Genomic DNA, 22,119 nt, shown 5'->3' with positions numbered 1-22,119 from the left:
GTATTTCTAGAAAAGTTCCACTTTTTTTTGTTATATTGTTCAATAATAGTGTGAAGTTAGTTTGTTATCATACCGTTTTTGTCCTGTCATTATGCTCCTATTATTCAGTTACAATTTCTAAAGTAGAAGGATTATAAATTATGTTTTATAATTATTAAAATTGTCAGATTATTATGTTACAATAGATCACTATTCTTTGTAGTAATATAATAGTATACTTTTCTCCACAATAATAATATAATATTTAAAAAAAATTCTCATCTAGTGACTAAAGTAATATATTTTGTGTAAGAGATTGTTAATTCAAAAATTTATATTAAAATCCCTTACAAATATTTAAAAGTAAAATGATTTACTATTATTTTTTGTTTCAAAAAACCAGTATTTCCTTACACATACAACATGATACAGCATTGTCTCAGATTTAATTCCCAACAATATCCATGTACTTTGCGCACGATTATATGGAACTTTTGAATCAATAATATTCTTCGTACCATTCATTTTTGAACATTTAAATTTTTTGACAACGGTTAAATCTCGCCGAGCGATATAAACCAAATGTTTTTTTGAATAAAAAGCATGCTTTAATTAATTGTGCAACTAATTTCCTATTTTACACCAATTAATAAATCAATTCACTGACATTTGGGCATCTAGACATGTAAGAGAACTAGAAAAACTAATACAAAAAGAAAAGAAAAAATGTAAGGAGCTGTCCAGAACAATACTGAAATTAAAACCAGTAGGATAGTTCCTGAGATCCAAGGAAACAGGTTCAAGACAAAACAAAAGAAGCATATGTTTTCAAAAATAGATAAATTAGTTAGCACCTTAGCATTTTCCTAACACTGCACTAACAACAGTTTTCAATCGAGTTGCCACTAAAGAGGCCAGTTTGTGCCATGACTGGCAGTATTATCACAGGCCCGACCCGACCTGTGGTCCATATGGGGCCCACTACGTTGCAAGGCTAGCTCGAGTTCGCCCCCACCAAACTCGAGTTCATCTGAATCACCACCACTGCTACTACCCCGGCCCCCGTAAGGCCCACTTGACCTCATCCCCCAGTGTCCACCTGACTCGCAGGAGGCATGCATGCTAGCTGAATGTGGCATCATTTGGTTGCCTAAAATGTTGCTGCCCGAGGGGATCGTTGGGCCAGTTGACAGAAGAGAGAGAGCACAGCTGGAGTTGACGCCAGTCAGACAGTCGTCACTCGGAAGGTGTGGCGGGTACAGCGGGCCGGGACCCTGCATATACGGGTAAAACCTGTCTGGAGCCGGAGCTGCCGGGGGTTGATGGACCAAGGCATTGGGAAATGGGTTCATTGGTCTGACAGCTGGCCAGAGGTCTCTACCGGAAGTTGCTGGGGGACGTGAGTAACCAAAATCCATCATGAAACCCCGGTATCGACTTGGGTCCCCTGGTATGAATTTCACAGGGAATATATAAACCAAACAAAGGCAAGGTCTTAACAGTCCCAAGCACAGCCCAATGGGCCCTAGTTTAACTCTAATAATTTAAACCAGAAACCTGAGTTTGCATGGTCCCTGATGTTGGATATCCTAGTCAGTATAATTAATGATATTGTTTTAGCCATTTTAATGCCCTTTATTTTTGTTTGTCTTTTACCACATGAGTGTTTTATGCAATTATATATGGACAGATTTACCTTGTATTGGATTTATTGTCGCTTACAAAATATTCCAGTCACTAATGCCAGATCCATCAGTTGTACTTTTTAACAATGTAATTGGTAGTTGTTCTAGACTTAACAAATATGGAATTACAATTCGTATCCTCATAATTCAAAATCAACAACAACATAATATGTGATTTCAATATCTGGCACAAGTCTACTATATATCCAACAACAAGAAAAAAAATATATTTTGATAAGAGAGATATTTCTAAGTTACCATGGAAGGAAGTGGTGAGGCGTCCAAAACGAGTGGATAAGGGGCCAGGAGGGGGCTTGCGACGGCGCTCATTGTGCCCTGCTAGACGCCTACGGCAACTCCTCTTCCCTTGATCAAACTCTGCTAGCTGGTGAAACCTAAAATTTGCAGAAAAGGTAAAGCCAATGCATAACTCATGACAAAATTAATTGGAAATATTGCTTTTGTAGGCCGATTTATTGGGAACCATTTCCATGGAACCTTCAATTCAACGTAAGCAAGTTGATGTGCAATATTTGCAATATCCCCGCAGAAATTACTAATGTGCAGAAAGTTCAGCAATTTAAAAGTTGCTCTGCAAAAAATAATGGTGCATACAATTTTTAAACTTCAATTAGTTAATTCAAGAAAAAAATTACTAACGTGGATAACAATTTATTAATGTGCATATAACAATTTACTCCTTATAAAGGAAACTAAAATTGATACCAAGTTAAATTTAACTGGAAGTTGTATATAAGGTCCCTGAAAATGGTTGAACAACCACAAGCGGTGATTCGATACTCCAAACTACCATAAGATTTTGAGTACACATGCAAATTCATTCTGTACAGTTGATTGGTCATTGGTTACCATTTAAAAACTTTTTGAGTCGGTGCCTACTGTTATCATGACCCACATATCCAAATTAATTAGGAGCATTAAATCTAATTAAACAAAGCCTACCTATATTAATGAAGGGATTAATTTACACTATTTCCCTCCTTCTAGAACTCATGGTCTCTATCAAAGATTTTCTTACCAGTTGAAACCAAACCCTACAGTTTTAGTACCCTTGTACAGATCAAACCAATAAAAAATTGACAACAAAGAAAACTACTATTTATCAAAAAGTTTTATGATATAAATGTTTAAATATAGCCATGGAACATAGCATTCAGCGCAACCAATGAAAGTGAAGAGTCAGATTAAATGGTTAAATATAGTGGGTTCTATTAGTTTGGACTATTATGTGTACAACCTAGCTACCAATACATCAGTTTGCACTGTCAAGCCATTAATGCACCAACAAAACATTAATATACAGTGAATAATGTCTCCCACACTGCAAGCCAAGCATACTGCCCTTAATTTTAGGTAATAGATGCTTCTTCAAATCATCTTCCTTGAATCATATCTGGACATGTACATATATTGAAGAACATTGGAGGTAAATGGAACGGCGACAACTTGCCAACTAATACAAAGTCAAATGGACAGTAACAATTTCTTACTATCAAACTTATAATGGGAACCATATCTTTCTTTTCGTATGCACTCTGGTGCAATGGAATAAAACATGCAGTATTAGACATGACAAGTAGTTCATAGAAAGATAAAGGATTATATGAAACTCTAACTTGATCAAATGCCCAAGAAAATATCAGAGAGTGGTAAAAATGACATTCATTTGGAGTTACTAGATGTGGAATGATGTATAACAGTACATTATGAGAAATCCTCGCAAGCAAACAAATATTGATATTAGTAAAGACTCTTTAGACTTTGTATGGTTCTAAGCAAAACATATATATCTAACATGATATTCAGTGTTTTTCACATTAGAAACAGTTCTTTCTGAGGATTACACTAACACTCTATAGTACTCTTATCAATGAAAGTAGTCTAAATGACATGATTGTATGGAAAGAGATGAGTTAAAAGCTAAACTGTAAAGCACTTAGTCTCAGTCAGTTTTACTTATGTTCTTTGTTTCATGATATGTATGGAACTACTTGCAAATCAGAATTGCAAATCTGTGTAATATATCAAAATGTTGCACCTTAAGAAACCAGCAATACAATTAAAGCAAACACCAGCAGCTAATAAGAGCCAAAAACACAAACAGAAAGGAGAAACAAAAGAATTAAAGTAATTATAAATCTAGATACTAGTAAGGACATTTGGTGTCCTTTGATAAGTCTATATAAACAATTAGGTAAAATCATCCCCAACATCTTGAAATTCACAAAAAAAAAAAATGTAAAATAAGATGAAACAAAAGGTCGGAGATGTAGATGAAAATTCTGGCTCAGAAGGTTTATAATTGATAAGCAAATTAAGACCTTTTGTAAGGGTATAAAGAGAAACGAGAGAAATTAAAAAAAAAAGTCATCTTGCACAACTGTCGATCTACAAAGGATAATATAAAACAGGGAAAAGGTGATCTACAGATAGCATGCCTCAAGTAGAAATGAAAGCCTCTACTTTTTTTTTTGGAAACCCAAAAAGGAGAAGATTTGTATAAGTTTTTAGTAGACAACACAATTTTCCAAAATTTTACAACCAAAAGAAGAAAGCTAGACATAATAATTGAAAACACGTGTGAGACTCAAGTGCATTTCTTCAGGTTCAAATCTATCCTTGATTTCATTCTTAGCTACTTTCTAATTTTAGAATTAACTAGGAATTTGCGCAATACTTGGCAAAAGTTGGTATTTGCTTTTGGACATTTACAAAAAAAGATATATATAATTTTGATTCACCTCCACCCCCTCCAAAACCCCATTTAATTGCAAAATTCACTAAAACATTGCTTTTACTAGAAAAAAACAGACTTGAAAAGGAAATTTTCTTGAATCATCATTTTCAATAATACAGGGACTTAGCAATTAAAAATGCCCTTATTTCTGAAACACTCACATAAGCAACATATACATTGGGAAACATGAAAAGAAAAAAGAAAAAAAACCAAGAAAGTAAAACACATCAATGGACAATGGCATCACCATACCTGCTACATTGCTGACAGAACCTCTGCTCGATACCGGCGACGACAACCCGAGGCGCTTTGGAGTGAGTCCCACACACCTTATGTCGACAGTAGTACGCTTTCGACCCGGTTAAGTCCAAATTGCACCCCTCCACCTGACAACGAGGCGGTTGTGCCTCCGACGCCTTCCTCCTCCTCCCCACCGGCGCTGGTGGAGGTAGTGGTGAAGGTGGTGGTGATGAAGAAGGTGGTTTGGAGGACGAGCCCGACGAAGACGACTCGGCGAAGTACACCTTCTTTCCGAACTTGAGACAGTTTGCGGAGTCGGAGGCGGAACCCGGCTCCATTTCGAGTTTTGGTGGTGGTGGTGGGGAGGGTTTAGAAATCATAATCCATGGCCGAGGAAGGGAGAGAGACAGAGAGGGGAGAGAGAGAAGGGAGACAAGGGGGGTGGTGGTTTGTCTATTGAAATGAGGTCAAGTACGGTGGCGCTTTTTTATGGGTCTGGTTCACATGTGGTCATAGGATTGGAATACATTCTTGTGTTTTTTCCGTGTTTCATATTTTCATTTTCTTTTTTTATTGTTTTGTGCATGTGAGTGTGTGATTTGGGGACTTCTAGTTTAGTTTAGTTTAGTTTAGTGATATATATATATATATATATTTGAAAATAAATGTAGGTTGATTGATGAAAAGATGGGAGTGTATGTATATATTCTCTTGCTTAATTATTGTTTATAGTAGGCATATACATGAAATATGAACATTTTTCACTAACTCGTGTTATTACTATAATTATTAGTTGAGAAAAAAAAAGTTACGTCAAATAAAATCGTTGAATATATTATTATTATTTCACGTGAACATAAAATTATGACATTTCAATTTTGTTTTTATATCAATCAATACTTTGAAAATTTAACATCTAGAAATTATTTTCATCGATGTATTTTGTAGACGCTTAATACTAATCAAAACAAAGTAAAAAAAATGTCGTAATCTTTTGCAAATGTAAGGTGAAAACTATATATATCATATCTGATAGTTTTATTTTAATATTTGAGTTTCAAATTCTTAATGTTTAAAAAAAAAATAAAGGTATAATAGCTAGAGTAAAAAAGAAAAAAAGAAGAAGCATTTGAAAATCTACCGGATGAAACTTTTAAAAATTTTAAACAAAGTATTTAGTAGGCTAAATAGTACAAACTTGAGTCTTGTCTTGGGTTAATTAAAATTTCAAAGCACAAAGCTGACACGCATTCCCAGTACTTTGTTGAACTAATTTGTGAACAAACTTTGATGTTTTCTCAGCAGCTCTCCCAAATAATGCTACTTGTCTAGTGCCACAGAAGAACCGTCTCTTTATGTTCCTTTTTTCAGTTACAATTTACCAATTTTGTTTTTCTAAAATGATGCAGATATAGAATCTTTCAACTCTGAGGCAGCCTAAAGCTAGCATCCATGCTATACGAATACGAATACGATGCATAATGCATTCAATATTTCAATTTCAAATATCCATCATAATTTATAAAGGAGATTTTTGATCTCTGTACTGTACCTTTAGATTGCCCAAATGCGACACCTCGGTCTTATTGAGTGTAGACAGTAGACTGCTAGGTACTGGTACAGTTTTGGTACTAAGAGTGCTCTTCTGGAAACGACATGCATGGTTGCATGTGCTTGTTCAACAGATGAGAAAAAAGTAGGTGAACTTGGTGTTTTATTTGTGTGCTTGTGTGTCTATATATGTGTCTATTGTCTGTGTACTTCTTTTTTGTCAATTAAAGGCAAACATATTCTTCACAGTATAATATGGGCACATAAGATGTTGTCTGTGAAAATAAGTAACTTCTGTTTATACTAAGTTCTAAAAGTTTTTGACAGCGTAAATTGAGATTTTTTTTTTAATGCAAGTACTTGATGTAGGGGTGAAAATCATATGGTTAATATCCGATCTGTATTCGTAAATTTAGATGTATCCGTGTGGATAAGGATATTGATGTGATTTTATGTTTCAATTATTCGTATTCAAATAGTAGATATATATCATATATTTTAATAGTAAATATTATAAATTTTAATATTTTTTAATATTATTTTAACAAATATTCGATCTGACCCGAATCCATAATCGTATCTGTCTGATATGTCTAATATTCACAATTCATATCTGAAAAAAGAGAGTATATAAATATGATATTACTACTATCCACTCAGTATCCACTCCGTTTTCACCACTAACTCGTGGCAGTGGTTTTGAAGATAGACATTTTGTATTGGACAAAAAAAAAAAGGCAGGAATTGTACCACCTTTAATATAAGAGTTATTCTCGCATGTTGCAGAACAATTGTTTGGTTATTATTATCACAATTGGAAAAATAAAAATAAAAAGCAAAGCCCGCTAAAATGAAGCTTTAACTTGATAGGAGGTAGAAAAAAAAATATAAACGTGAAATTATATTTTAATAGCGAGCATTATAATAGGCTAGAATATGGCATGGGACTTGCGTATACTGTGCTAAGAAGAAGTCAGATTTTTAAGTTATAAAAATCAAATATAAATAGAGATTAATTATATAAATTTTTTATATTATGTATAGAAAATTTATACTACTCATAATATTTTATTCTAATATATATAAAAATGAGAAGGAATCCAATTACATTTTTTTTGTGACATTGAATTACATTCTCGATTTTCAAAGTTTTCAAAGTTCAAATAGTCGATCTAAACCGTTCAACATAATGGATATATTAAAATGTGCTTGCAGATCGAATTTTACATTTTTTGGATTTTTTTTTTTTACTATTTATTAAGTATTTAACAAAATTGCTATATTCAGACCATTGAATTTTTGTACCCATCTTAATAAATAGGAAAAAAAATTCAAAAAAATGTAAAATTTGATCTGCAAACACATTTTAACATATCCATCACGTTGAACAGTTTGAACTTTTAAAATATAGAGCGTAATTCGATGTCATCAAAAAGAATGCAATTGGATCCCTCTCATAAAAAAATAATGTATAAATAATTTGTTTTAAAAAAAAATAATGTATAATATAACGTGACACAACGGCATGATCAGACAAAAATTTGAGCCCAACAAGATTCAAGCTCGATGAGCACATTGACATCCAAGCGCATTGTGTCACTGTATTAATTTGTATGCGTTTGCGATTAGATGACGCTTTTTTTTCTAATATATTGTGTTTTTTTTTATCTGTATTTACAAAAAATAAAAATAAAAACCACAACATGTCGACGCACATCTTAGTAGGCATTTCTTAAATTCTGTCATAAAGTCAGTCACAAGAAAAAAAATCAGCACAACATTGCCTTTCAAAGACAAATGACTTCCATCCAAATTACTTTAGGGTGTGCTCCAGAAGTCTGTCGCGCAGAGGAAGGGAACGGAAGAGGAAGGAAAAGGAACGCGATCGTGTTACTCCGTCTACACCCCGAATCGGGGGGGTACGAATTTCGCAACTTTCTACGCTTGATTTACCCACCGTCTCCCCTCCTCTCCTATCCAATCTCCTCATTTCTGGAGCAAGTAAACGAGACGGACAGCAGCGGGCTGAGCGCGTCTCCCCTCCCCTCCCTTTAATGAGGGACTTCTACCCCCGACTGGAGCACACCCTTAGAGGATTCGGGTAACTCAAATTTTGAGTTTAAATCTAGGCTGTTTGATCAGAATTTGGACCAATCCGATCTGAGGTAAAATGTACATGATCCTTTAATATTTGCACTAAAGTAGATCGGATGGTCCTAATCTAAACTCATAGTTTTAGTTACCTTAGGTGATATGAATTCTAAAGATATTAGGAGAGCGTTCGTAAAGCTTGTTTATCGATCTGTTCATTTATTATTTGATAAGTCTGGCTGTCTGGGTATCTTCTTTTTATTATCAGTATCCTATATATCGGTTATGGGTAATGCTACGAGCTAGCTATGTGGTACCCTCTTAGTCTTTTTCAAACTAATTAAGTTTGTTTTATCTAATAATGTCAAGAATTAATTACCTCAGAAAGATATATATATATATATATATATAGAGAGAGAGAGAGAGATGGGCTACGGTGAGTTGCGAAATAAAGCGACTATTTTACTTCACGCTCATATTTTGCGATTTTTAAGTTCAAAAGTCGATCCGAACCGTTCATCTTGTTCTCCATATTGAAATGTGCTTGGAGACCAAATTTTACATTTTTTGGAATTTTTTTACTATTTATTAAGCAATTTTGAAAGTCGCTGATCTGATAGTCCAGAAAATTTTACTGTTTTTTACTGTTCACAGCAAAACAGCAATTTAAAAAAATGCAAAATAAATAGTAAAAAAATTTCAAAAAAATGTAAAATTTGGTCTCCAAGCACATTCCAATATGGATTAAACATCTAACGGTTCGGATCAGTCGTTTGGACTTTCAAAATAAAAATACGGCATGAAGTAGAAACGCGTTTTACTTCGCAACTCACCGTAGCCCACCTCATATATATATATATATATATATATATATATATATATATAGAGTTAGGCTGGGGTGCTATGGATAGCATAGTGGCCTCTATGCTACGGCTCAATATTCGAGTTTTCAAAATCCAAACGGTCGATCCGAACCGTTCATCTTATTCTCCATATTAATATCTGCTTGGAGACCAAATTTTATAATTTTCTGAATTTTTTTACTATTTATTAAGCCACTTTGAAAATCGCTAATCCAACGGTTTTACTGTTTTGTGCAGCCACCGTTGGATCAACAATTTTGTAAAATACTTAATAAATAGTAAAAAAATTCAGAAAAATGTAAAATTTGGTCTCCAAGCAGATATTAATATGGAGAATAAGATGAACGGTTCGGATCGACCGTTTGGATTTTGAAAACTCAAATATTGAGCCGTAGCATAGAGGCCACTATGCTATCCATAGCACCCCAGCCTAACTCTATATATATATATATATATATATATATATATATATATAAAGTCAAGCATTGGTGAGAGGGAGCGAGAAGTACAATTCCCGGTAAGAGTTTATATAAATTAATATGGACCACACCTAACTGAAGAATTAATTAGCTGAATGAATCTGCTCCAATTCTGAAGAATTAATTAAATTTTGATGTGGACTGTATTAATTAAATTTTATTTGGTAGTTGTAATGTTTTCAATCATGAAGATCTTGTTCGCTTTTAGTAGTTGGGTTGTATAAGAAATTTTATACCAGTTGTTTGGCATATTTTTCTAACTCTTTCCTGGGTTTTGAATGAATTGGTAGGGTTGTTCTCACTTTTGTAAAAAGATAAAAACTGTTTATTTAATCATATTAAAATATTTTTCTTGACACTGTAATTTTTTTTTATGCAAAGTCATTTAACAATAGCATTGAATTAATCTCCTTAAAAAAACATTGAATTAATAATTAGTGATATTTTTAATGAAATTTCTTTAATTATTTTGTTCAATATGCATTCTTATTCATAAATTATATGAATATATTATAAGGATGAAACGATAGGAATAAAATCGCTTTTCTTTCATCTTTCAGAGACAGAACTATAATTTAAATAATTTAAATTTGGGTAATTAAATTTTCTTCCATCTAACTTTTTCTCATTTCTTCCCCCAATTAACTAGCTTCTCATTCTAGCTATAATTATCAATTTTAACTATCTGATAGTCCCTACAAATTAATTTGCAGATTTTGTCTCCCTTTATTTCTTTCCTCTCTCCCTCCCTCTCCCACCTCCGTTTTCGCCTCCACTTTTCCATCTCTACCTGTTGCTCCCGCTTTAGCGGACGTTCTACCGAAGATTCTCTGTCACTCCATCCCAATCAAGCACGCCTCCACCGGATAAGATACATCACTATCGACCGTCTCAAAATGAGTGCTAAATAGATCGAGTTCAACTAATTTTGTCTCTGTGGATGCAATTAATCCCTTTTGTGTCTATGTTCCTCTTCCTCATGCAGTAGCGAGTTATTTGCAAAGAACAAAGCTTTATTAATGGTGAATTAGGTCAGTGCGTACTAAGTACTGCAAAATGACAGAAAAAACAAATTTTGAAAAAATAGAGGTGTATGAATGAATACTTGATATTTTAGATATGAATACTTGATATCTTATGTATAAATACTTCAATGAAGTATATTTTGCTTCTTTTAAATATATATATTTTTTGTAACATTTCAATTACATGATTCGTAAAATTTGATAGATTATTTTTGTTTCGACAATGAAACATGTGCAACTATTTTTTATTTTCAAAAAATAAAATTGAACTAGAAAGCAATAAAGCAATGTTCAATACTATTCGGCTGTTCTTATGAAAAAAAATTTGATAGAATTTGTTAGATACAAACACTTGATACATGAATTATTCACACGTGCATGATGAGTTATGAATACTTTCAATACTTGATATTAATATTTTCAAACATCATCCAGTGTCATATGAAAGTTTTTTTTATTGAATTTGTTAAATCCAAAGTATTTGATACATGAACTATTTACACTTACACGACAAAGTATGAATACTTGCATGATGAGGTATGAATACTTGTGCAATTGACAACTTGAAAGTATGTCATCATGGTTCTCATTTGAAAGAGAAAATTGTGTAGAAGATGTTCGTTGTTTTAGATTTGCAAAATTCCTCACAGATCATCAGAAATATTAGTTAGATTGAACGGAGAAAAAAAACACCTCTAAAAACATATAAAATATGGGTGAGTGATGCGTCCAAATTTTTTTTAAAATACTTGTTATCTTAGATATGAATACTTGATTTATTATATATGTATACTTGCACATCAGTTATAAAAATCTTTCAAATATTAGGCGGTATTCAAATAGTAAGTGGTTCCCCAGTTATAAAATCTTTCAAGTATTTTATGACTATGGAAAGAAATGGATGAAGGTTATGGAAGAATAGCTAAGTGCTCCCTTTAAATTTAGAGGCTCAATAATTTTATTTTGTAGGATAGACTAAAATATACTATTGATGTATATAAATGTTATAAATATTTATTATAATCACAATCACAAAAACACAAAATGAAAATAAAGACAAACTTTTTGTGTTTCTATGATTTTGATTAATATCGATCAACATCTCAACTGGACCAATTTGAAAAGTTGCCTCAAAATTTATGGACATTCCTTATCACATCACAGAGAATTAGAGACAGAAATAATTTAGTTGGTCGTTTGACTCACCCTCTACTAAACTAAAAGTTGGGAAAAGAGCGAATATTATCTCAAACCTTGGAAAACATTTATTCTAAAGCTGTTAACAGACAGGATGTGGATTGGACATAAACATACTGATATTAAAATCCATTAATAATAAATTTTATGTATTTTTATTTTTCTTTTAAAAAATAGTTTATCAGTACTTAATATAATGCTATGTATGAAATGTATATCAAATAAAATTATTAAAAATAATTTATATAATTTTGCACAAATAACTAGTAAATAAATAAATATACCAAAAGTTTATCTGATAGAAAATGAGAAGGGTTCAAATGCCTCTATTTTTTTGTGCATCCACCATACCTTTATTTTTAGAACGTTAATAATTCAAAATTTAAAACATAAACATCAAAATAAAACTGTTAGATGTGATCTATGTTATTTTCTCTATGTGCTCATAAAAAAATTATTACATTTCGATTTTGTTTTTATGTGAATCAATAAGTTGAAAATCAATGTCTATAAATGATCAATATTAGTACATTTTTACAAGTTCTGGATAATAAAACAAAACAAAATTCAATTGTCATAATGTTTTATACGTACATAAATAAAATGATGTAGATCATATCCAATAATTTTGTTTTAATTTTTAAATTTTAACTATTGAGTTTTAATTATTATTTTTTTAAATTAGAGATGATGAAAGCACCAAAGTTGAGGCATTTGAATCCTCTTCGTCGAAAATATTGCTAATTATGAATCAATACTGTTGTAATGATTGTTGCATAAAAATAGTTTGGATGTCCAAAAAAAAATTTATTATATGATGAAATAATTAGTTAAAGAATTATTATGTACTTTTATATTGTAGGTTATGCGAGTATACTTAAATTTTTTTAGTTACCACCTTAGCAAAATTTGTACTTTATCACCGTTTTCTATAAAAAAATCAGTACTTACAACGTGTGCAGAGCGCAAACTTACACACCAAAAAATATATATTTTTTCTCCTTTTTTGTTCCGTTCTATTAAAAGGAAAAAAAAATAGTTTGCGCACCAAATCAGGTTTGCGCACAAAATAGTAAGTTTTGAATTGTTAGAATAACAATAACAAGATGCGAATTTTGAAAGTTTGAGGTGGTAACTAAAAAAATTTCATGTCGAGTATCGTGTGCACGATATTCTAATTGGGAGAGAGTGCGAGCTAGACTGGTGTTGGGTTTTGACGGTTCAAAATCATTGATTAAGTCTGTTGGGGTTTTGACGGTTCAAACTCATTTATTTGCTTAAGTTGCGGAAAGAATAAAACAAAAATTTTTACATCTAACTTAAGCTACGGATTAAATGAATCAAGAACATCCGTTTAATCCTATTTACAGATCTACTCCATAATTGATTTCTAAAACATTAAATCTATTTACCAATTAAATAGATTAATATAACATGTTTATACCTCGTTTCTAAATTCAAATTGGAAAGCAGACCGAGCGAGTAGAACGATCAGGAATAGTTGCCTCGGAGTATCAAACGAATGATACCTCTATCGGTGATCCACCAGGACTAACCGGAGAGCGGTTTATTTCTTTTGCTAGAAATATCGTAAATTGCGGTTTTCTGCAAAAACACTATTCACTGATCTCGTGAAAACCGAAACCGTAAAAGAGAGAAAATAGAAACTCGAATCGATCAGACAGATCAGATACGATATATGTGAATTAGTGAATTTCTATCTCCATGTATCCCTCTATTTATAGACTTTTGAGGAGGTTCGCAAAAGACCGAAATACCCCTCAAGTTCGGCCTATTTAGCAAAATGCCATGCCACCTTTCATTCCATAGCACCTTGCATGACACCTTAGGGTGTAGAAGCATGGAGAAGAGTGTGGAAGGTGGTGTGTCATGATTAGTAAAAGGCTTTATAAATTGGGCTTTGACTTTGGGCTTTTAATTTTAATTAAGGCTTTGATTATTTTTGGGCTTTAAACCCATAATTCAAATCCATAATTAACAATTAAAATCCAAATCAAATATATATATATATATAATTGTCATGTACAATTATATTTCTTTTCGGTTGTTGTTCGGTAACTTTTATACAACGTAACGTGTACGTTTATAAATTTACCGTTGTTTCTGCTTGTCATTTTTATATGACATTTATAATTTAATTATATCATGTGATACCTCGCATATTTAGCCTATATTTGACTTGATTTCGTACCAAATTCACGTTCTAAATTGTCAAAATCATGTGCATTTCATTGATATATCCTTAGAATTTGGTACTGTTGAGAGTTTGTTTGTTTTCTGCAGGATTGGAGCAAAATACACGAAGAAACGGCGTTTTTGGACTCCCTGGTACGACCCTTACCAGGCTTGGTACGGCCTGGCCGTACCACCTTGGTACGGCCCTTACCAGGCTTGGTACGGCCCTTACCAGACTTGGTACGGCCTACCCTTACCAGGCTTGGTACGGCCCTTACCAGATTTGGTACGGCCCTTACCAGATTTGGTACGGCCCTTACCAGATTTGGTACAACCCTTACCAGACTTGGTACGGCCCTTACCAGATTTGGTACGGCCCTTACCAGACTTAGCCGATCCAGCCTCTTTCCCATCTTGTACGGCCTGGCCGTACCACCTTGGTACGGGCCGTACATAGATGCCGCCTGACAGAATTCAAATCTTGGCAGAGGCTATTTAAAGCGGGGGATCTCTCCATTTTCGGGGATTCCACTTCATTTTCCAGATTGAAAGCTCAGTGAAAGAGAGAAAGAGAGCAAAGGAGCAAGAAGAGAAGATCAAGGAAGAGGAAGAGGCGAGAATCGACGGATCTACACCTTCTCCATTCCCGATCTTCAATCTAGTTCTTTCATGACTTTCTCTATCTCTTTTCTTGTATATCTGGACAGATCCATGACTTGTGAGTAGTAGACTTTCGTTTCTAGGGTTTGTAGATGGATTTTCTTGATTTGTGTTGCTTTTCTTGATTTGGATCTTGTATGAACTCTTGTGATTGAATTGATTGTGAATTTGCTTTTCTTGATTGCTTTGTGTTTCTGTGATTGCATGTGGTGTGCCTATAGTGGTAGATCAACCCTAACAAGGTCATGTGACCATTGCCTTCTCTCAACCAAACCAATCCCTTTAGGTAGACTTGATCGAATTGAAGCCGAAAGGTTGAATTCTCCTCTAATCGACAGATTAGAGGTTACCTTAGATCTCCAATCAATCAACTAGAGGATCTGGACCAAAACACGAGAGTTGAGGTTTAGAAACCCTAGAAGGTGAAGAATTGAATCCAAAACTTAGATCTTGAACCAACAAACGAGAGTTGAGGTTTAGGAACCTTAGGTATGGTCAATTGAACCTTTATGAAGAGTTTAATACGAGGTACCAGCAAGAAATGCATCAACTCGAACTTGTAAGCTCTGTACTGGTACATCGGTACGGGTCTTACAAGAGTGGTGCGGCCTACCCGTACCAAGCTCCACTCGGCTTGGTCGGACTAGGTTGGTGCGGCCTAGCCGTACCAACTTGGTAAGACCCGTACCACTAGAGGCAAATCAGAGATGAAGTCTGAAACCCTTGAAACACCTTTTATCCCAAATCAAAACACAGTTTATACCTTTTCTTGCACATTTACTATTCTATATCATTGTGTGATTGCTTGAGTTGATTCCTTAGGAAAATTAAACACCAAAACCCCTTTTTCTCACTTCTAGTCTTTAGCTAAGCTAAGTAAAATTCTAGATAAAGAAACCGTCCCTGTGGATCGATACCCGATTATACTCCTCGATAGGGTTGTGCACTTGCAACCCTAATCGGAAGGTGTAACCGCGGTTTAAAAGGTACGGTCCCAAGCGTACCGAAACTTGCGTTGCGCTTTTACGCCGATCAAGTTTTTGGCGCCGTTGCCGGGGACGGCTACCATTTTCTGGATTTTTGCTTATCTTAGCTAATCTAGATTTTAATTTGTATCTTTTTCTTTTATTTTTCTCTTACCACAGGAACACAGCTCTTCCTGCACAACCACCTCTCGACGCACCCCGCATCACAACCGACGCGACTCACGTGGAAGAGACAGAGAAGCTCAAGACGCTATGGAAACATACCAACAGTGGTTCGGCCACGACAATTCTCGAGGAGGAGGCGGCGGTCGATACAGGGTTGATCAGATCACAGCTCTATATGCTAGAGCTGCCGAGTTGGAGGAGGCCATGCAAGAGGCTCTAATCAAAATGAGCATGAAGGCAATCGGTAACCATCAACCACAGCCATGTGCCATATGTGGGGATAGGAGGCACTCTTACGAGTATTGCCCACTGGCGGATTGGGATGAGGAAACCGAACAGGTCAACTATCTCAGCAACTACGGTAGCAATTTCTACAACAATGCATCATTCGATAACTCAAACAATTGCTCATTCCAATCCGATCCACCCGAGCCGTACATTGATCCCGCCGTGAGTGACTTCGCACACGAGCAAAGGAAAATGAATCAAATCATGTGGGATCAAATGCAATCTATGTCTACTCAACTAGCTGCTCAGAACAAGTTGCTGGAGCAGTTGAGTCACATAGTCACCTCGAGCCAACCTCAACCTGGAAAGCTACCCGCTCAACCAGAACCAGACCCAAGAGGAGAGGTAAAGGCAATCTCTCTGAGAAGTGGGGCCCAATACAAGGAACCAGCCAACCTAACAGGTCAGATCCCATCTGACGCGACCCGCATTCCAGAGATGCGACTCGCATCAAGCTCTGAGTTGCAGGTTGAAACAAGCGAGTTGGAATCAGTGTATGGAGCAGATGTGACCACTGTCGACCTGGGAGAACCTGGATGCGGGCCGCATGAATCTCACGCGAGTCGCATGCCACAACCTGAAGACCTGGAGACCAGAGGAAGCGGGTCGGATGAAACCCACGTGGGGTCCGCACGCGAGCCGATTGCACCAGACGCGGGCCGCGTCAAAATCCAAACAGAGAGTCCGACCCCTGAACTCAAGCCTCTTCCAGTAAACTTCAGGTACGAGTTCCTCGACCCAGATAAAGCCTGTCCTGTGATTGTAAATGCAGATCTCAACCCTGATCGGACGGCCACACTCTTGGGGAAATTGAAAGCTCACATAAGCGCGATCGGGTGCTCGATCAAAGACTTGAAAGATATGGGGTGGATTTTTCTTTTGCAAGTGTTTGAGAACACAACGCTCCATTCAGATTTGCCCCCGTATTGCACTGCTGGACACTTTGAGGACTTCCAAACTCAGCAAAATGTGATCGCGAGCTTGATCGAGAAGCTGATGAGCACGAACCCAGCCACATGCATGCACAAGACCTTACCAGCGGATGATCACAGACACACGGACCATGCAGACCATCATACGGGCTGTGCACAACCAACCTGGTCGATGCATTATGTTCCTTGGTGTGTTAGAAAGAAAAAACCACCCGACCCTTATGAGGAAAGAATGGTGTATCCCTCCGACACATTCGACAAGGCGCTCCACCAAAAACCACCCGATCCACCTCCCACCAACCAGTGAGGCGCCCCCGCCTCACCCTTCACTTCATGTCTGGTTAGTTTCCATATTTTCTTCTATTTACTTTTTCTTGTGTGAATTCAAGCATTGAGGACAATGCTTCATTCAAGCTTGGGGGGGTGAATAGAAGAAAACTGTATCTGCATTTAGGTCATGTTTATTTTTCCAAAATTTGCATTTTTAGGTGATAAATTTGTGTGATTGCTTGGGTTAAGGACTTGTTCGAACAATTTTGGTTGTGATTTGGATGACTTTGAAAAATTAGAACTAACCTCATAATTGATCAAAGAACTGATTAGGAAGGGATGTTTTGAGAACTTGAAAGGATGAAAACTTGAATTGTATCAAAAATCAATTTTTGAAACTGAACTGTGCCTTTTAAATAGGGAAATGGAGATTTTAAATAAAGATAGATTTGGATATTCATTGGTATGAATGAATACCAATGGATGTGTGTATTCATGGTATGTGCAAAAGAAAAAAAAAAAAAAAAAAAAAGATGGAGAAAATAAGAGTACTGGCAATAAGTCCTATTGGGCGCCTTTGAGCTCGTCTCCCAAATTTAGAAAAGAAAAAAAGAAATAAATAAAGGATGGAGAAAATAAGAGTACTGGCAATAAGTCCTATTGGGCGCCTTTGAGCTCGTCTCCCAAATTTAGAAAAGAAAAAAATAACTTTTGCATATATCAACACACGAAGTCCGGGACTTGCTAACCTAAGCTTGTTCCAAGCTTGGGGGAGAAAAAGGGAAAATATCCACAAATGAGAGCTTGGTTTTAGTAAAAGAATGATAGATTGATCAATTCGAGTATTCAGCTTTGCAAGTATTAAAACATTCTAGAACTTGAAGTTTGATTAGTCAATTTGTGGGGTGAATCAAAATTAATCAAGGAAAGTCCAAATCATACCATAAAGATTCTCGAGGTTCTTGATTTAAGCAATTCATGTAAATTTTCACATTTAGGAACTTAACTTGCATTTAGAGTTCAACCCGGTAACAAAGAACAGATCTTTGCTTGAGGACAAGCAAGAGTTCAGCTTGGGGGAATTTGATACCTCGCATATTTAGCCTATATTTGACTTGATTTCGTACCAAATTCACGTTCTAAATTGTCAAAATCATGTGCATTTCATTGATATATCCTTAGAATTTGGTACTGTTGAGAGTTTGTTTGTTTTCTGCAGGATTGGAGCAAAATACACGAAGAAACGGCGTTTTTGGACTCCCTGGTACGACCCTTACCAGGCTTGGTACGGCCTGGCCGTACCACCTTGGTACGGCCCTTACCAGGCTTGGTACGGCCCTTACCAGGCTTGGTACGGCCTACCCTTACCAGGCTTGGTACGGCCCTTACCAGATTTGGTACGGCCCTTACCAGATTTGGTACAACCCTTACCAGACTTGGTACGGCCCTTACCAGATTTGGTACGGCCCTTACCAGACTTAGCCGATCCAGCCTCTTTCCCATCTTGTACGGCCTGGCCGTACCACCTTGGTACGGGCCGTACATAGATGCCGCCTGACAGAATTCAAATCTTGGCAGAGGCTATTTAAAGCGGGGGATCTCTCCATTTTCGGGGATTCCACTTCATTTTCCAGATTGAGAGCTCAGTGAAAGAGAGAAAGAGAGCAAAGGAGCAAGAAGAGAAGATCAAGGAAGAGGAAGAGGCGAGAATCGACGGATCTACACCTTCTCCATTCCCGATCTTCAATCTAGTTCTTTCATGACTTTCTCTATCTCTTTTCTTGTATATCTGGACAGATCCATGACTTGTGAGTAGTAGACTTTCGTTTCTAGGGTTTGTAGATGGATTTTCTTGATTTGTGTTGCTTTTCTTGATTTGGATCTTGTATGAACTCTTGTGATTGAATTGATTGTGAATTTGCTTTTCTTGATTGCTTTGTGTTTTTGTGATTGCATGTGGTGTGCCTATAGTGGTAGATCAACCCTAACAAGGTCATGTGACCATTGCCTTCTCTCAACCAAACCAATCCCTTTAGGTAGACTTGATCGAATTGAAGCCGAAAGGTTGAATTCTCCTCTAATCGACAGATTAGAGGTTACCTTAGATCTCCAATCAATCAACTAGAGGATCTGGACCAAAACACGAGAGTTGAGGTTTAGAAACCCTAGAAGGTGAAGAATTGAATCCAAAACTTAGATCTTGAACCAACAAACGAGAGTTGAGGTTTAGGAACCTTAGGTATGGTCAATTGAACCTTTATGAAGAGTTTAATACGAGGTACCAGCAAGAAATGCATCAACTCGAACTTGTAAGCTCTGTACTGGTACATCGGTACGGGTCTTACAAGAGTGGTGCGGCCTACCCGTACCAAGCTCCACTCGGCTTGGTCGGACCAGGTTGGTGCGGCCTAGCCGTACCAACTTGGTAAGACCCGTACCACTAGAGGCAAATCAGAGATGAAGTCTGAAACCCTTGAAACACCTTTTATCCCAAATCAAAACACAGTTTATACCTTTTCTTGCACATTTACTATTCTATATCATTGTGTGATTGCTTGAGTTGATTCCTTAGGAAAATTAAACACCAAAACCCCTTTTTCTCACTTCTAGTCTTTAGCTAAGCTAAGTAAAATTCTAGATAAAGAAACCGTCCCTGTGGATCGATACCCGATTATACTCCTCGATAGGGTTGTGCACTTGCAACCCTAATCGGAAGGTGTAACCACGGTTTAAAAGGTACGGTCCCAAGCGTACCGAAACTTGCGTTGCGCTTTTACGCCGATCATCATGTATAATTAATTATAACCATCTTAATATTAATTATAATCAATTTATAATTAATCAGTAAGATTCTCCGAGTAGCTCCTATATGGCGTGACCCAATAGGATCTGTGTTATGTTGGTAAATAGAATTAAAACTGTTTTAACTTCTATAATCATATGAGGCATCTGGCAGTATACACTATGACCATCCAATTACACAAATGATGATGTACTGTACAATATCACGATCCAGTAAACAATTTACTTGTGTTAGTTTTTTTGTCACATAGCTATCAGATCAGTTTCAATGTAGATGTGTGTCATCATTGCTAACTTAATCTTTTCTTGATCTTGAGTAGATTATCAAATATAATTACTCTTGTAATTATACCGCATGCAGATAATCTAACTCTACCAAGGGGCCCAGTGATGCTATAGCTCGTACAAAAATACGAGGGACAATAGTACTTTTGGTAAACCATCACTTCCTTAGCTAAGCTATACATATGGAAGTGCTACCGTTATGACTGCTTTTTACGGACATCGTTAGATAACACTCACACATACACATCTCTTAGCTAGAACGATGAATACCTCATACTGTAGAACTTTACACTGAATGAAAACATTAATGACACGAACACAATTCTATTCAATGTTTCATTCGAGGTCTGTCAAATACCATGTTCCTAGAACATGTATCTATGTGATTAAAATGACATCTCGTGTCTATGGTTTGTAAAATTTAACCATCTTTTAATCCACATACTAACCTAGTAACGGTTAATTATTGTTCCTGCTAATTACCTCGGTTAGTGACTTCTTAAGAATATATATCATCTTAATTATGGAGTTTCACAATTCCAGTCATGAACTCGAAATGATTCATAATCCAATAATATTCAAGGCAACAAAATGATATATAATTAAACATTCAATTCATGAACAAAACTTTATATGATAATTTATCGCATTATTAACTTCTAGATTATTACTAACTAACAATTGGCACAAAATTTTGTAGTTTGTGTACGTTCAATATTGGTTTAGAAAAAAAATTATAATTAATTTGAACGATTCTGATTTAATATTTGTTTCGAAAGGAAGATAAAGTTTTTTTTTTCTAAATATTTTGTTATCCTTTTTTGTATTCATCACGAAAAGATGGAGCCTGCAGTACCAAATCGGCGATTTATTTATTTATTTATTTATGTGCAACTTTAGGTCGACAAAATTTTAGTTTTTAAGCGACTCACAACATGAACATACTGGCTTGATTCAGCTCATAATTCACCAAGTCTGACTCGACTCGTTCTCACGTAAACAGAGTTTAAACTTTAATCTAATTCAACTCGGCTTGTTTACAACACTGTGCAATCAAATTTATTTTAGGTCCAAATTGAAATGGTCGGTTGAATAAAAAACCAGATTCGAGAAAGATTATTGAGGTAGTTGTCAGGGGTGGACCATGTGGTCCCAGGTTGCAGCTGTTTTTTTCTTGATTTTGAATTTTAGTAGAGATTAGAATGTTTTGATTGACTTTGTTCTTTTCTGAAATATTTTTTTCTCTCCTCTGGATATCTAATTTGTAATTTGAGTTTAATTTAGAGTTAAAATAAAAATAAATTTTTTGAATTATGATTGGTAATTAGAATTATAGTTAGAGATTTAGAAATTACAAGTCAGGGTATTGAAAAGTACAAGTTAAAGCATTGTTTTTTATTGAGTACCTAATTAGTTAATGAGTTTAAACCTGATTCGATTTTTTTTTGTCTCCTGAAAAATATCCTATGTCCTAGTTGTACCAATCGACCGGTTTTATTAATATATACTAGCTATGTGACCCAGGCATAAAAAATAATAATTAGTTTTAATAATTTGAATTCTTATATATTTATATATATATATTTTTAGGGGTACTTGTTTACTTCAAAATCTTTCCGTTCCCTTCTCTTGTACAAAAGTGTCAAGGAATTTTCACCATTTATCTA

At 35.4% G+C, this 22,119-nt stretch overlaps 1 protein-coding gene across 1 annotated transcript; it reads right to left on the bottom strand.

Annotated features, from left to right (window-relative positions):
- Positions 1-723: 723 nt before the first annotated feature.
- LOC144560613 (squamosa promoter-binding-like protein 17) lies at positions 724-5,111 on the bottom strand. Its single transcript, XM_078309852.1, has 3 exons — positions 4,675-5,111; positions 1,923-2,059; positions 724-1,426 (listed from the first exon to the last, which is right to left on the bottom strand). The coding sequence occupies exons 1-3, from the start codon at positions 5,040-5,042 to the stop codon at positions 885-887; spliced, it is 1,047 nt and encodes a 348-aa protein (XP_078165978.1). The 5' UTR covers positions 5,043-5,111; the 3' UTR covers positions 724-884.
- Positions 5,112-22,119: the final 17,008 nt, after the last annotated feature.

This window comes from Carex rostrata, chromosome 10 (assembly GCF_964058835.1).
Source record: "Carex rostrata chromosome 10, lpCarRost1.2, whole genome shotgun sequence".
Lineage (NCBI taxonomy): Eukaryota > Viridiplantae > Streptophyta > Magnoliopsida > Poales > Cyperaceae > Carex > Carex rostrata.
The sequence above is the reverse complement of the archived record's forward strand: the minus strand, read 5'-3'. Positions and strand labels throughout refer to the sequence as shown.